Source organism: Pelobates fuscus, chromosome 9, assembly GCF_036172605.1.
Source record: "Pelobates fuscus isolate aPelFus1 chromosome 9, aPelFus1.pri, whole genome shotgun sequence".
Taxonomy (NCBI): domain Eukaryota; kingdom Metazoa; phylum Chordata; class Amphibia; order Anura; family Pelobatidae; genus Pelobates; species Pelobates fuscus.
In genome coordinates, this window is record NC_086325.1 from 27,739,167 (window position 1) to 27,753,260 (window position 14,094).

The 14,094-nt window shown below is 39.4% G+C and overlaps 1 protein-coding gene and 1 long non-coding RNA gene across 3 annotated transcripts in view; one reads left to right on the top strand and one right to left on the bottom strand.

The window, feature by feature from the left end:
* The window catches only part of LOC134572638 (uncharacterized), a 454,902-nt gene that overhangs the window by 42,550 nt on the left and 398,258 nt on the right, over nucleotides 1-14,094 (bottom strand). The gene's annotated exons all lie outside the window — the stretch shown is intronic.
* Nucleotides 1,181-14,094, top strand: part of CLASRP (CLK4 associating serine/arginine rich protein) — a 32,602-nt gene continuing 19,688 nt past the window's right edge. For both annotated transcript variants that reach the window (XM_063431714.1, XM_063431715.1), the window contains exons 1-14: nucleotides 1,181-1,248; nucleotides 4,024-4,094; nucleotides 4,823-4,950; nucleotides 5,078-5,175; nucleotides 6,785-6,886; nucleotides 7,281-7,360; nucleotides 8,007-8,091; nucleotides 8,536-8,678; nucleotides 10,510-10,606; nucleotides 10,788-10,866; nucleotides 11,071-11,144; nucleotides 11,567-11,608; nucleotides 12,078-12,287; nucleotides 13,274-13,537. In XM_063431714.1, coding sequence (XP_063287784.1) covers nucleotides 4,085-4,094; nucleotides 4,823-4,950; nucleotides 5,078-5,175; nucleotides 6,785-6,886; nucleotides 7,281-7,360; nucleotides 8,007-8,091; nucleotides 8,536-8,678; nucleotides 10,510-10,606; nucleotides 10,788-10,866; nucleotides 11,071-11,144; nucleotides 11,567-11,608; nucleotides 12,078-12,287; nucleotides 13,274-13,537 — 1,412 coding nt within the window. In that variant the 5' untranslated portion in view covers nucleotides 1,181-1,248; nucleotides 4,024-4,084. The remainder of the gene's footprint in view (nucleotides 1,249-4,023; nucleotides 4,095-4,822; nucleotides 4,951-5,077; nucleotides 5,176-6,784; nucleotides 6,887-7,280; nucleotides 7,361-8,006; nucleotides 8,092-8,535; nucleotides 8,679-10,509; nucleotides 10,607-10,787; nucleotides 10,867-11,070; nucleotides 11,145-11,566; nucleotides 11,609-12,077; nucleotides 12,288-13,273; nucleotides 13,538-14,094) is intronic.

Consider the following 14,094-nt stretch of genomic DNA (forward strand, 5'->3'; position numbering starts at 1 on the left):
CGCCCCCCAGGAAGTTAATTCTTATTTGTATTGATTGGTTAAGAGAATGTGCGGGTGGAGCTTAATATGGGAGTTATGTGCCTATATAAGGAGCCTGCACTATTGTCCGGGGCTCAGAATTTGCTGTATTTTGGTGACGCTAGTCCCTCTGAGTCCCGATCGGTGATCCAATAAAGAATCTCTTCCTTCCTGAAGAAACCTGTGTCCATCTCTCTGTGCTTGGCTTCCGTCAGTTTCTCCGGTATCACTTCGTCTGCTCTCCTTGGTCAGCTGATATCTCTAGATATTAGTAGAAACTAGGTCAACGCACTCAAGGTTTCTTCAAAAAGGCAGATTTATTGAAAAATTAATGTGCAACGTTTTGGCCTGCACGGAGGACTTTGTCAAGCTGATATCTCTAAGCTTAGCTGTGACTGCCCTGTAGGCTGTAGTGGAGGCGGGGAGCGGTGCCCAGTGGAGCTCAAGTAAGTGACAAACCTCTTATGTGGGAAGCGGAGGGAGCCTGGGCACTGTAGTGGTTATGGTGCTTGGAGTGTTTAATTGACATCACAGTCCAGTAACAGCCAGGAGGCCACATTGAAAGCCATGGGAGGACTGGACTTGGCAGAGAAATCTCAGCCTCCCCCTGGTCTGAAGTTTAAATATATGTGTAGCCAATCAGAAATTACTTTATTTTTTTTTTATTTTTTTTATTAGTACTATTTTACCCCACCCCTTTTATTATTATTATTATTTTTATTTACTCTTCCATAAAACAGTAATACATGGTTAGGAAAGAAATACATCAATAAAGTTTATTTTAAAAGTATGTGACGTCATATCAGCCGCCAGGTACGGTAACTGACAGATCTGTGCCATTCCTGTCAGCAAGGTAAAAGGGGGGAGGAGGGGGGCGTGTCTGATCAGAGTGCGAAGCACTAGAGCCGACGTTCGAACCTCGCCGCTGCCTTTCGAACTTTGCCTTCAGCCCCGCCTCCTCAAACATGTCCGCCGCGAGGGAGAATCACCGTTGAAGCTTCCGTCTCTATTGCTTAGCGCTCTTTTTTTTGCGGGGGCATATCAAACAAAAAAAAAAAACAGGTGGCGGGGTGTATAACCTTTCTCCTCCGTTTTGTATTCGTGACGGAGTGTAAGCGAAGAGCGGGTTTGTGTGACGTCACCGTCCGGGCAAAAGAAGCCTCCCCTTGCCCACAGTGGGTGGTGCTTCGATGCCCTGCGTCACTTCCGGCTGGCTGTAGAAGGAAGCTGGTGAGTGTGTTGCAGTGTGTGTCTCACTGTGTCTGTGATAGCGGGGTGTTAGTTTATATAAAGCTGTGTTGCTGTGATAGTGTGTGTGTGTGTGTGTGTGTGTGTGTGTGTGCCATGCATGCTCAGGGTCTCCCAGCTGTGTTTATATGGTTTATATACATAGTATGGAGGCACCTGGCCTGGTATGCATTATATATCTAAATATATATATTGTAATGGCTAACCTGTAACATGTACAGCATGGATACTACTGCCCTATACTGTATGAAGCATTCACATGCTGCAAGATTCTTCTTTTATACCAGGCATAGGGCAACCTTCAGCACTCCAGATGTTTTGGACTACACCTCCCATGATGCTTTACCAGCGTTATGGGTGTAAGAGCATTATGGGGGATGTAGTCCACAACATCTGGAGTGCTGAAGGTTGCCAATGCCTGTTTTATATCCTGCTATGCTACCAGCAGGGCAGCTCTGTGGAAGGGGGTCTCCTCTGTTAGTAGTATGTGGAACAAGGTTGATCTAATGACCCTAGGTGAGCTGCAGGGGTTTAAAAAAAAAATATATATATATATATATATATATATATATATATATATATATATATAATAATACTAATAATTTATGATATTCTCCATGGCTGGCTAAGTGTTACGTGGACTGGAGTCTACAACATGTGTGAAGAATGATGGAGAATACAAGTGACTTAGATTGTATGAATAGACATGTATCTGCTGTTGTGTGTTGTTGTTGTTTTTATTTTAATTTAATTTAATTTAATTTTTTATAAATGTGTCTATCAATCTATTAGGGTTTATTAACAATGTGAGCATTCAAAGTGAACTTCATATTTAAGGCCCCAGTATGAGAACTCAAAGCATAGTTGCCTCAGACAATATTTTTCCAGTTTGGCTTTTTTGACCTTGAATTTGAAATCTACTTTGGAGTTGAATTTTAGTAAATAACCATATAAGAATCTTTTATAGTACATAAATAGGTCAAGCCATGTTGCCAGATGTCTGAAATCGATATGGGCTAAAACTATTATTTATTTACAAATTTCCATTATAATATAAGAACCACATCGTGTGGTAGACCAATTGAAAGCAAATATGTAAATTAGAATTACTCTAATCTATATTTTAAACCATATGTTGGCCACAGGCTAATTGCAAAGTATATATGTATTTTCTATTTTTAATCTATAGGTGTGTGTGTGTGTGTATATGTACATACGATTTAGTAGAACTACCTTTGTAAATGTCAAATCTGGACACCCTAATTAAAGTGTATGTGAAAAGTAATTCTAAAAAATGTTTGAACTGAACAGCTGCTCGTAGGCAAGTGCTTATACAATACTGTACTTAAGCCCTGGTGCCAGTTAGAATGAATTAGATACACATTGCTTATTGGAGCTTAATCAGTTTGATTAATTTCTGCACACAAGTGTGGCATCTTACGGATACACCTAACTGCAAGGGTTGATGTTCCTCAGCCTTCCTATATAATTCAGTAGTGAGCATGCTAAACACCTATAAAAGGGAGTAGGAGAGTGTATTTGAATATGGTGATCATGTTGAGTTATGAATAATTCTTGCAAGGCTCCAGATTGTTTAATTATCTTGTTTTGGACATCTGAAGCTTCTACAGCTTTAGTGACAGCTTGTGCCACATAACACATTTTGCTGAATATGTTGGAACAGCTCTCTGATAGAACTGTCAGTATTTCTGTCGGCTTTGCAGATCAGGGACGTATCCGCAGAGATGGTGAGAGCCTTTGTTATTGTTTCCCTTTCGCATTCTGGATAAAAAGAGAGTTTGGTGTATACATGTCATAGAATACCTAGGCTCAAGACAATAGTCCTAAAATAATCACATTATCGATTACGGTAATTCTCTTTTTTAAGCTACATAGTCTGTTTAGAAAATGTGAGTCTTGTGAGCAAAGGGAATCTCTAATGTGAATGCATGATTGTTGGAGGACCATTTTTTTCAGGATTCATGTACATATTTTGTTACTAATCTTGATACTTGTCAAATAAATGTAAACAACCAAGTCGATGATGATCGAGCATTAAGGCAGTGTCTTGGGTTTAAAAAAAACTCTACAAATAAATACTCTAACCACAAATTCTTGTAAATATAGAAAAAATATAAAACAAAAAAACACTGGCCATCGTCACATAAAGCTCAAATGTGACAAAAGGGAGCGGGAGGTGACTAAATGATGAACTCGAAATAAATGGCAACTGGTTTAATGGACTAGTAAATTAATGTCTCCTTTAAAGTTCTCAAATGTGGATGTGTTTGCTGTTCTTATGGTATTGATTTTCAATCAAAAACCCATGCAGAGGTACAATGGTAATATTCCATATAGATCAAACAAGCAAAATCGCCTTTCATACAATATATTAAGCAAAGTAATTAAAGCTATAAATGAAGGACTGTTTAACAATACAATGCAAGGGATCAACCACACTCCCATAACCACCCAAATCACATGGGATCAATATAACTTTAACTATGTGCAGCACGCTAGTAGGTGGCTGTGCTGTCACTCATTAACTTGACAGTTGTTTGCTTGCTTTCTCTGTGATCGTTATGCATCTCAGTGAGGAAACACACAGCTCTAATTATTCAGAAACAATGACTAGCCTGCAGATTTAGCAGAGTAATGAAAATAATGCGCCTAGGACCCGTACTAAATCATACACTAAAATGTTGACGATACCCAAGAAAATGCAAATGTCATAATCTGTTGCGTTTATTTTTATAGAAAAGGAAGTGCTCCCTACGGGTGTTTGGTTGTTAAAGGGAGAAATAGAAGTGGAGATTCCATGTCATCAGGTACGTTACAATACAGAAATGTTGAACTGAGTGCTACCATTGTAATTATTAAATAAAAAAAGATAATTAAGACTTTTTGTCTTTAGGATTGTACTTTAAGTGATTTAAAGTGGCTTGTCACATGATCACTTCTTTAATGGGAACGTAGAAAGGCCCTAAGGGGTCGAAACGTTGTTTTCTGGTGCTTGGGTCCAATAAAATTGCCTATTTGGTTGGGAATATCTTGGAGTGCCTGGATTACTTTCTACGTTTATATTTGATATTTGGCCCTTTAGTACTGGGGCTTATCCAGTTTGAATTGCACCCAGGATTCCAGGACGAGGGTTTGAGTGCATTTCCACTACCTGTATATAACTTCTTTAATGGGGGCACTCTAAGCAAACCATTACCGCTCAAGGTGGGGATGTTATGTTACTGGGGTGCTTACCCTCAGCTTTACGTCAGACCGCTTAGTGGTGGCTTGACCGTAACCAAGCCTCTCATTGGCACCCGGAGACTGTTCCCTCCTCAACTGCATTAATATTGTGGAGTCTACACTTTTGCCTTTATCATCCAACCTGGAAGATGGTGATTGGCAAAGAGTGCTGGGATGGATTAGTCCAGTGCACTCTGCCTGGTGTGTGGTCATCCAATGAGTACCTTTGCAAACTGTCCTATATAACTAGGTCTTTATAAAAAGTGTGTATTCATGTGAAAATAAGCCGAATTCCTTGCTTCTGTGTTTACAGTCGGATATCGGATGAAGACTGGCTCCAGAATGTGGCATGAAGCTCGTAAACACGAGCGGAAGCTTCGAGGGATGATGGTGGATTATAAGAAAAGAGCCGAGCGCCGCCGCGAATATTATGAGAAAATTGTACGTGAGCTGCACGCATCCTTAAGTGTTTCTAAATTCTGATATTTGAAAGGCAAAATAAATACCCCTGCCCTTGTTGTTCTACTTTACTATTATACTGATGAATGTTTCTCTGTTTCCCATCCAGAAAAAGGATCCCGCGCAGTTCCTTCAGGTGCATGGAAGATCTTGCAAGATCCACTTGGATTCTGCAGTTGCCCTGGCTGCAGAGAGTCCAGTTAACATGTGAGCATCTAGCATGTAATGGGTCAGGAGCTTTATCATTGTGTGATAGGAGCTGCCCATTCATAATTTTATACATTTAATACAAATTCACTAAATGTGTTATTTGGTGAGATATGCTTATTGAATGGATGGTGTTGGCAAAGTTAGCATTAATCAGAGTTCACTAATTGGTTAAAGGAATACTTCAGCTTGCGATAGAAATCCACACATAAAATTAATAGAAATTCCTCCCCCAGGGGTGTCACCCAGCTTGCAAGTCTGTGTCAGGGAATGAATGGTAGACTTGCAAAGGCTGCAGTATATCTACAAAAAAAAAATCATAATAATTCAACAGATTGTTCCTTTAAGTCAGGTATTGCAGTGGTTTTCCAATGTGTTTCCTCTGCTGTCGGGAATAATTGTGGAAGTATAAGCTAAACCGCTTAAAGGAACAGTACGGTGTCAGGAGTACGTGTATTGTTTGACGCTATAGGTGTGAAACCGTAATAAATAATCCGCCAGTGCTCAATCCCTCATTGCTCCCTTATTAACGTGCACAACGGATACAGTGCAGCATTTCAACTGATTACTGGTCTTTATCAAGCTAAAGCGTTATCTGATACATTAAAAAACAAACAGAATTCAGAAAAATGTCGATGCCAATTGTTTTTGTTCACACAATGATGAATTGATTTTTTTTTTTTTTTTAAATCAGATTACTCTTATAAGTTATAAACATATTTACATCATTTTGTTTTATTTTATAAAAGAAAGTGCTTGTATATGTTGCACTGCTTAGTTCTATTGGTTACAATATGAATTATTGTATCATGTGATGAGATGAAACCGGTATCATGTTATTGTATGGGGTGATTTCACTCCCATTCATTTCCTATTCATTGAATGACACCTCGGCTTGATAAAAGCCTGTTATCCGTTTAAATATGTTACTTTGTATCTGTTGCGCACTTTAATAAGAGGAGTTGAGGACGCACTGGAGTATTTACTGATTTCACAATTGATTGATTGGTGTTTGGGACAAATAAGGACTCATTTGCACCTTGTTGACCACACAGAGAGAGCCTACATTGACTTGAACAAATGACATTTTTTTTCTATTTTTCCTCTTTATTTGCAGTGGCTTTGCCTTGTCTGAACTGGATTATGATGCCATTTGCTCAATCTTTAATATAAATTTAAAAGTAAATGAAAATAAGGTTAACACAAGTTATAGATAGAGGATTTCCAATGTTGTAAATTTCATAGAAGGGACTTGTCCCCTGTATAAAGGGCACTTGAGACTGGAGTTGATTCTTTGTAATGCATTATATAAATAACATGTGAAAAATATACAATTCAAAAATAATTTAGAAACTGTTTGCATTTTCAGCAAATTCCCAGGAGAGAAATTAGGTTTACTTAACATCCCATAGCACTGCTCAGTTTATTTTACTCCGTGCGTTACAGATACGGTCATGATTTCTGGGAGTTGTAGTGCATGTTTTTGCTCACAAAATACTATAATGGTTTTATGGGTGGAGAAGAAGGGATGGGACTGTGGGGCAATATTAATAATTTGACAGGCAAAAAATACAGTAGCTCCCTTCTAATACATTTGGTTTCATGACAGGATGCCATGGCAAGGGGACCCTAATAATATGATCGACCGGTTTGATGTCCGAGCTCATCTTGATTATATCCCTGAATATAAACCACCTCTGCTCACAACCATGTAAGTATACCTGGCCATCCCATCACAGGGGGATGTTCATTTTAGGTCTTAGATTCTGTTCGGACAATTCGTTTTATTTCCTATGATCTCTATTTTAATTCATCGTTTAGTCAGGTTATTTTGATTAACCTACTTAGGCTATGGTTGAAGTTGCAATCCTCCAATAGTCGTTGTGCTTGGAGGAGCTACTTTGTAGATTGTTACAGTAATGGACTGTACTATATCTACATTACTCTGCCACTAGCTGTTATCATTCGTCGTGGCTGAGCTTCTTACAAAATTATAGATGAATTGCTGTCATGTGCATAGGATAACCGTTATTGTTTCATTGATTTATTTTTTAGTTTTATATGTTTACATGCTACTAAACGGGTGCTTTCTGTCTTATCCCCAGTTCTTCCGAGCAGGAATCTGATGACCGAAAGTGCAATTATGAGCGATACCGAGGTTTGGTTCAGAATGACTTTGCTGGAAGTGAGTGGATCTTTTAATCTGCCTTTGTAGCACCAAATTATTTTCTAGGGACTTGGACTGTGAGTTCAGATAAGGACCTGATGGCCAATTTGATCTGCCTATTCTGGAATCTCTTGGGGTGTTTTTGTTTGTTTTTAGTTTTTTAATTTTTACATATTTTTTTTTTTTTTGCCCTAATTAGAAAAGGGAAGTGATTACACACCCAACAAGAAACCTTACATTAAATGGTCCCATGACTGTTTGTCCGTTTCTCATTGGAGTAAATGGAGCAGCATGTGCAATGCATCAGCCAGCATTCCCTTGTTCACTGAAGAACAAAGATAAATGCAAACCAATAATGTAGGTGGGTGGATGTCATTGCACATGTCAAATGTAAGACCTGCTGAAACTATCTGCTTTAGGCATGTGAGAGAGGCTCCTCATTCGTTCCTTGCTCTTTTTAGTTTAGTTTTAGTTTTTTTTTTTTTTTGGTTTTTTTTCTCCCCTCTATCTTTTTTACCCATATAATGCTTTTAAAGGCTAGTTCTTATTCAACCTTAGATTGTCCAATTAAAACTTTTTGGGTGATTTATCTTTATTTTATTTTTTTTCTCCTGTAATATCATTGAATTTGTCCATTTATTTATTGCTGTGCTTTCTTCAACAGTTTCTGAAGAGCAGTGTCTTTACCAAATCTATATAGATGAACTCTATGGCGGCTTACAGAGACCGGGAGAGGAAGAAAAGAAAAAGTACGTTTCCAGAAAAGCTGTATCTATATATAATTTTTCATGTTTTTTTTTTTTATTTTATTTTTTTTTCCCTCTGCCTCTCTAATAAACCTTAACGTCACAATATTCCCTGACTCTTTTGAACGTTTCCAATTTGGCCAAGGTGTGCTAATCTAGCACTCACGTGATCATATTATGAATGACTTATGAGTGGTTTTACACTGTGAATAATGACAATGTCGGACATGACATCTATCTCTATCTCTATCACCTTTGGAGTCCCGGGAGTGCTATCTCTGCGATCTATATATATCTCCCCATCAGAGACAAATCTAAAATTGTCCTTAACACCAGACAGCTATGTATCATGCTCTGAATGCTTATTTTATTTCCCCGTCTTGTTTTCTCTCTCTTCCTCTTATGGTTTTTTTTTTTTTTTTCCCTCCTCTCCTTCTTTCCATTCAGGCTTTCGGAGAAGAAAGCCTCTATCGGGTACACTTATGAAGACAGCACTGTTGCTGATCTGGGAGACTCTCCAGAAAAGGGGGAAGATGAAGACTCTGATGACGAGAGCAAATCTGATGAAGATGAGGTTATCCCTGACATCGGTATGTCCTGTCACCTTTACAAACCCTACAAATGTTGGCACCTGGTTTCAATCTGTTGGGATGAAGCCAATTCGATTAGTTAATTTACTCCTTTAGCACAAAGAAAGAAAAAAAAAAAACTAAGTACTCCGATGCCCATGATACCATTAGATACTCCTTAGTAGCATTTACCGCGATACTGACAAGGCATTTGCCTTGGGAATCACTTTCAGAGGGCGGCATAAAAAACAGTCCCCCTCCCCCCCCTCCCTCAACGCCCCGGCAGATGCCATGTCAGCCTCCTGTCCTGGGGGGGCCCAGAAGCTGGCCACCTTAGGGCCCCACCAAAGGCAAGAATCCGCTGATGTAGGAGGCGGTCGGCAAGGGATCGCTCTTCTCTGCTCAGCTCAGCACTGCAGTGATGCTGGAGCCGGAATATGCCGTCACTCCGGCATCACTAAGGGGCACGAGTGAGCTGAGCAGGAGGGTTAGAGCTCCCTCACTGCCCTCCTGAACTGTGCGCCTGCCAGACCACCTGCATTGCCCTGCCAGCCCCACTGGACCCCAGGGAAGAAATCAACCAAAATGTAAGCAAATAATGAAACAAAATTGTAAGAGTGTGTCTATTAATGAGTGTTAGTGTGTTTTTGTCAGTGTGTCTGACACTGAGTGAATGTGCGTCTGTCAGTGAGTGTGTATGTGTGTCTGTCGGTGAATGTGTGTGTGTGTGTGTTGGTTAACAGTTTGGGTGACAATGACTTTGTTTATGTCAGTGTATGCATCAGTAAAGACGTGTGTCTGTCAGGCAGTTTGGGTGACAATGACTTTGTTTATGTCAGTGTATGCATCAGTAAAGACGTGTGTCTGTCAGGCAAAGAGCATGTTGGTTTTTAACAGGAAGTGAAATTGAGTGGGGGAGATGAGAAATATACTCCCATAAGATATTCCTAAAACCACAATAAAAATGTGGAAGATAAACATGACACAAAACATATAAGGAAAACCACTGGGGGGAAAAAAAACTTCCCTATAGTAGCTATTTGCAGGGTACAATGTGATTTAGTTGATATATCTTTGATTGCAACAATCTATGCACAATATATATATATATTATTTTCTGCACAGACTACATAGTCTGTATGCAGTGTTTGCAACTTTCTTTTGCTACACAAGTTTCTATCTTTGATTAAAACAATCACATTGTATCTTGCAAATTACCATTCCTCAGTTTCCCGTTTCTCCTTAGCAGGACCACCCTGTAAGCTACACAGTATTTCTCCCCTTTTAGAATAGAAAAGATATTCTCTAAACAGATGGAACTCTTCACTGTCTCCACTTGCATTAAAATATCATTATTGTATTTGGGTAATATTCCCAAAGGTTTTATTATAACCAAAGTGATAATCAACACAGGAGGGAAGTGTTTTCATTCTTTTATTTTTTTTCTTATGGGCAAGTTTGTCTTCCACATTTTTATTGTGGTTTTAGGAATACCTTGGTACATCTCTCATCCTGTTTTTTTTTTATTTGTTTTATATTTATATTATGAAAGGTTAAGTTTATTTTTCTTTGCATATTGCATCTAAATAAACTTTCTTCTTCTTTATTCTATATTTTCACCCATGATTCCATTAGATACTCTTAGCAGCACTTTTTGTTTTTTCTTTATTTGTGTTAAATTACAATTTAGGGTTTATTCCCCTTTCTATAGGAGTCTCTCTCACTCTCCCCCCCCCCTCCCCCCCCCCCCCCATTTTGGCATTATTATTATTATTATTATTATTATTTTATTTTTATTTCATTTGTTGTAATTTACTCCTGGAATACTATGCTTAGTGTTAATTATTTACAGATGTCGAGGTTGACGTAGATGACATCACGGAAGAGCAAGTGGCTGATCTGAACAAGCAGGCAACAACATATGGGATGGCTGATGGTGACTTTGTAAGGTGCGTTTAGTCAGTAAAGCATCAGTTTTAGGTAGTATCCATATTCATTAAAGGAGAGATTTTTACTGCTAATTCTTGACATTAATGTTTTAGATCCTAGGCTGTAGTGTGGTGCATTTGTATATAGTCATTAAATCTCATTTTGAGTTTGCTATAATACCCCCTTGGAATTGCTTTGCAGGATGCTACGTAAAGATAAAGAGGAATCTGAAGCTATTAAACACGCAAAGGCATTGGAAGAAGAGAAGGCTATGTACTCTGTAAGGATTGGCACCTATCAGTGTGCACCAACATGGCCGACGTGACATGGGTTACTACAGCAATCAGACGCCTAATCTGTTACAGATAGTTCCTTCAACAGTTTCCCATAGCATTTTGGCTTCCCCAATTCCATTCTCAACAGCCCCTTTATTGCATTGCGGCAATCTGTTTGGATTCCTCACATCCATATACTTTTTTTCTAGGGCCGGCGTTCGCGCCGCCAGAGGAGAGAGTTCAGAGAAAAACGTTTAAAGGGGAGAAAAATTAGCCCTCCCAGGTAAGCATTAACAGATGAACATTGTTAGCTGTCGGTCTACAGTCATAAAGTACACTATTGCACCACTTCTGTGCCAAGGGATGTTCCTAATGTACTGTAGGCAGCTGGGGATGTCTGGTACTTCTTTCATCGTATGCAGGTTTTGGAAGAATTGTCATTTGCACTTACTCCAGTTTTGGTAAAGCACTCTCTGCGACTGCGTCATCCTTTTTGCAAAAATAGATGTTCTTGTCTCCATGGAAACTTTAACTCAGAGTTCCATTAAGCGGGAAGAACAATATTGCAAGCACCACTCTAGTGTTGTTGTTTTTTCTTTGTGATTTATCAATTTCATAAACAAATGACGCAGTGAACCAGTGAATGATTGATTTTTTTTATACTCTTGATAAATGATGTAATAACATACATATTTCTCTCTACAGTTATGCCAGAAGGGACAGTCCAACATATGACCCCTACAGGAGGTGAGTCCGATAAATATCTAATCTTTTAAATTTTATCTCTATTAATCCTGTCTACCCACCTGAATCAGCACCATCATTGATAGCTGGGAATAAAAAAAACAGAACGCACCAGTTATAAGTTTTTGCTATCTAGAGGTGTCTTATTTATTTAAGTAGGTTTTTCTAGAATATCTGATTCCATTTTTCTGTAGCGTTGTTAACACAATTAAGTTTAATTTTGCTTACATTAACAATTGTGGAAGATTGTTAGGTTTTTTGGTTTTTGTTTTAACTACTAAGGCAGCAGATCAGCCTCTAGTCCACTGCCATTGATACTGTTTGTAAGAATTGGCAATTTGAGCCATTTTCTGGTTTGCAAGAGAATTGCTAAAATTAGGGATTAGCTTGCCTTTCAGTTTGATTTATGACAAACCGTTCTAGCTCTTTTTAACGGTTAATATTCAAATTGAATTTTGATCTCTTTTTCAAGGTCACAATCTGATTCGTCCTCCGTTTCCCGTTCTCGAACACCAAGTCCTGGGCGAGAGGAGGCAATTACCTTCATCACCAGTTTTGGGGGCAGTGATGAAGAGGCCACACCTGGCCCCGCAGTGCAGTCTCCTTCCGGGAGTGGGAACAGCAAACGCACCCCCAACACACAGGGGACTGGGACTTCATCAGGTCGTAAAGAGGCCTCCCGGTCGGTAACTTTCGATTCTCCCCAGCCGTATGTGTCGTGGGTCGGCCTTAACAGGGGAGGGCGGGAGGCCCGAATCTTCTACATTAGAAGGGCCGGAACTCCCCAACCGGTAATTGGAAGGGAGCTCTGTGTACATATGGCTGAGCCATTTTATTTTTTTTAACTTCGAATTGCAGTAGTAAGTAGAATGTTGGATGAAAAGCATTTCAAACATTCTAATAATTTGTGGCTACTGTACAATTCTTTGTATAATATTTTCCAAAACCTACCTGAAATCAATTACAACTGCAACCCATGCGGGCATTGGAGCCCTGCATTACCTAACTTAAGGTATATTTTTGAAATGTAAAATAACATGAGCGGCACCTTCCAATTTATCTTACAAAAAAAAAAAATCAAAGCTCAGCGTTTGATTTCAAGTGTTGACATTTGTCTTGACTAGTGATGTCCATCTAAGGCTCTCCAACTGTTTGCTTTTGTTTTTATGCCAAGCTTGGACATCCCACTACAATATGAACTTTTGGTTGAAGATTAAAGTCTAGAACATGGGCATCATTATGGTTTTCAGTCTTTCTGATTTAAATAAAATGAAATGGGAGGGGAAGGGCGGAGTATATCTGGGTACATAGAAAACTATACGGCAATTTTCTTAAAAAAAATCCCGTTCTGGGGTTGCGAACAAACCTCGGTGGTTCAGCTCAATGCTCTAAAGATGGAATTTGAAGGAATATGACCCATTACCTCGCCGTCACATTCTGCTTAAGCTCTGGGAAATGTCTTCTTTCTTGAAAACACAGAGCATTGTGGATGTTATGAAAATGTGTGCAGTTTATAGAGTTTACAAATAGTGCCATTGATGTCATCTTCATATCCAACAGAACCAGGAGTTGAAAATGTCTCATTGTTTTTCTTTCATACTCTAATCGACTGATCTGTTTTCTGACTCCCTCTATTATTTTCCTTTTGTCCAACCTTACTTTCTGCAGAAGGAGATCTACATCTTCCTCCTCTTCATCTTCGTCTACATCGAAATCCTCGAGCTCAAGATCCTCTTCAGAGTCTCGATCCAGCTCTAGATCAAGGAGAGGTAGCATGCGGCGTAGGTCTGACTCTCGCTCTCGATCTCGGAGGTACTCTCGCAGCCCTGCAAGACGCTACTCGAGTAGCGGAGGAGCAAGAGACAGCAGAAGATACTCTAGATCCCTGTCTTCAGAAAGGGATCGATATTATGGAGGAAGACGTCGGTCAAGGTACATACTGGCCACTGAGCTGCACTTGGAAATCTGTTGTAACACTGGAGACAGTGAGACACTTTCTTCTAGTGCATTATTTTTGATCTAGGCTTGCATTTCTCTGGACCATGCGTGTCATGTACCCCCAACGTTCCAGCATATCGAGATTCTACAGCTGTAGCCCAATGTGAATATTTTTTAAAAATTGTATTTTAGTGATTGGCTAATGCTCTCATATTTAAAATGTATCTGTTTAAAGAAGGTGAGGGAGAGGTATTTACATTGTGTGGCATAAAACTCCAAATATTGTATGTGTGTGCATTATAGCTCTCCATAGGAAAGCATTCTATGGGGAATTGAGCGGCGCTGGAGGTCTTCACACAGCGTGAGGACATCCAGCGACGCTCTAGCACAGGTTTTCTGTGCTATGCACCAGGAAGTGCCCTCTAGTGGCTGTCTGGTAGACAGCCACTAGAGGTGGAGTTAACCCTTCAAGGTAATTATTGCATTTTATAAAAAAAACTGCAATAATTACACTTGCAGGGTTAAGGGTAGTGAGAGTTGGCACCCAGACC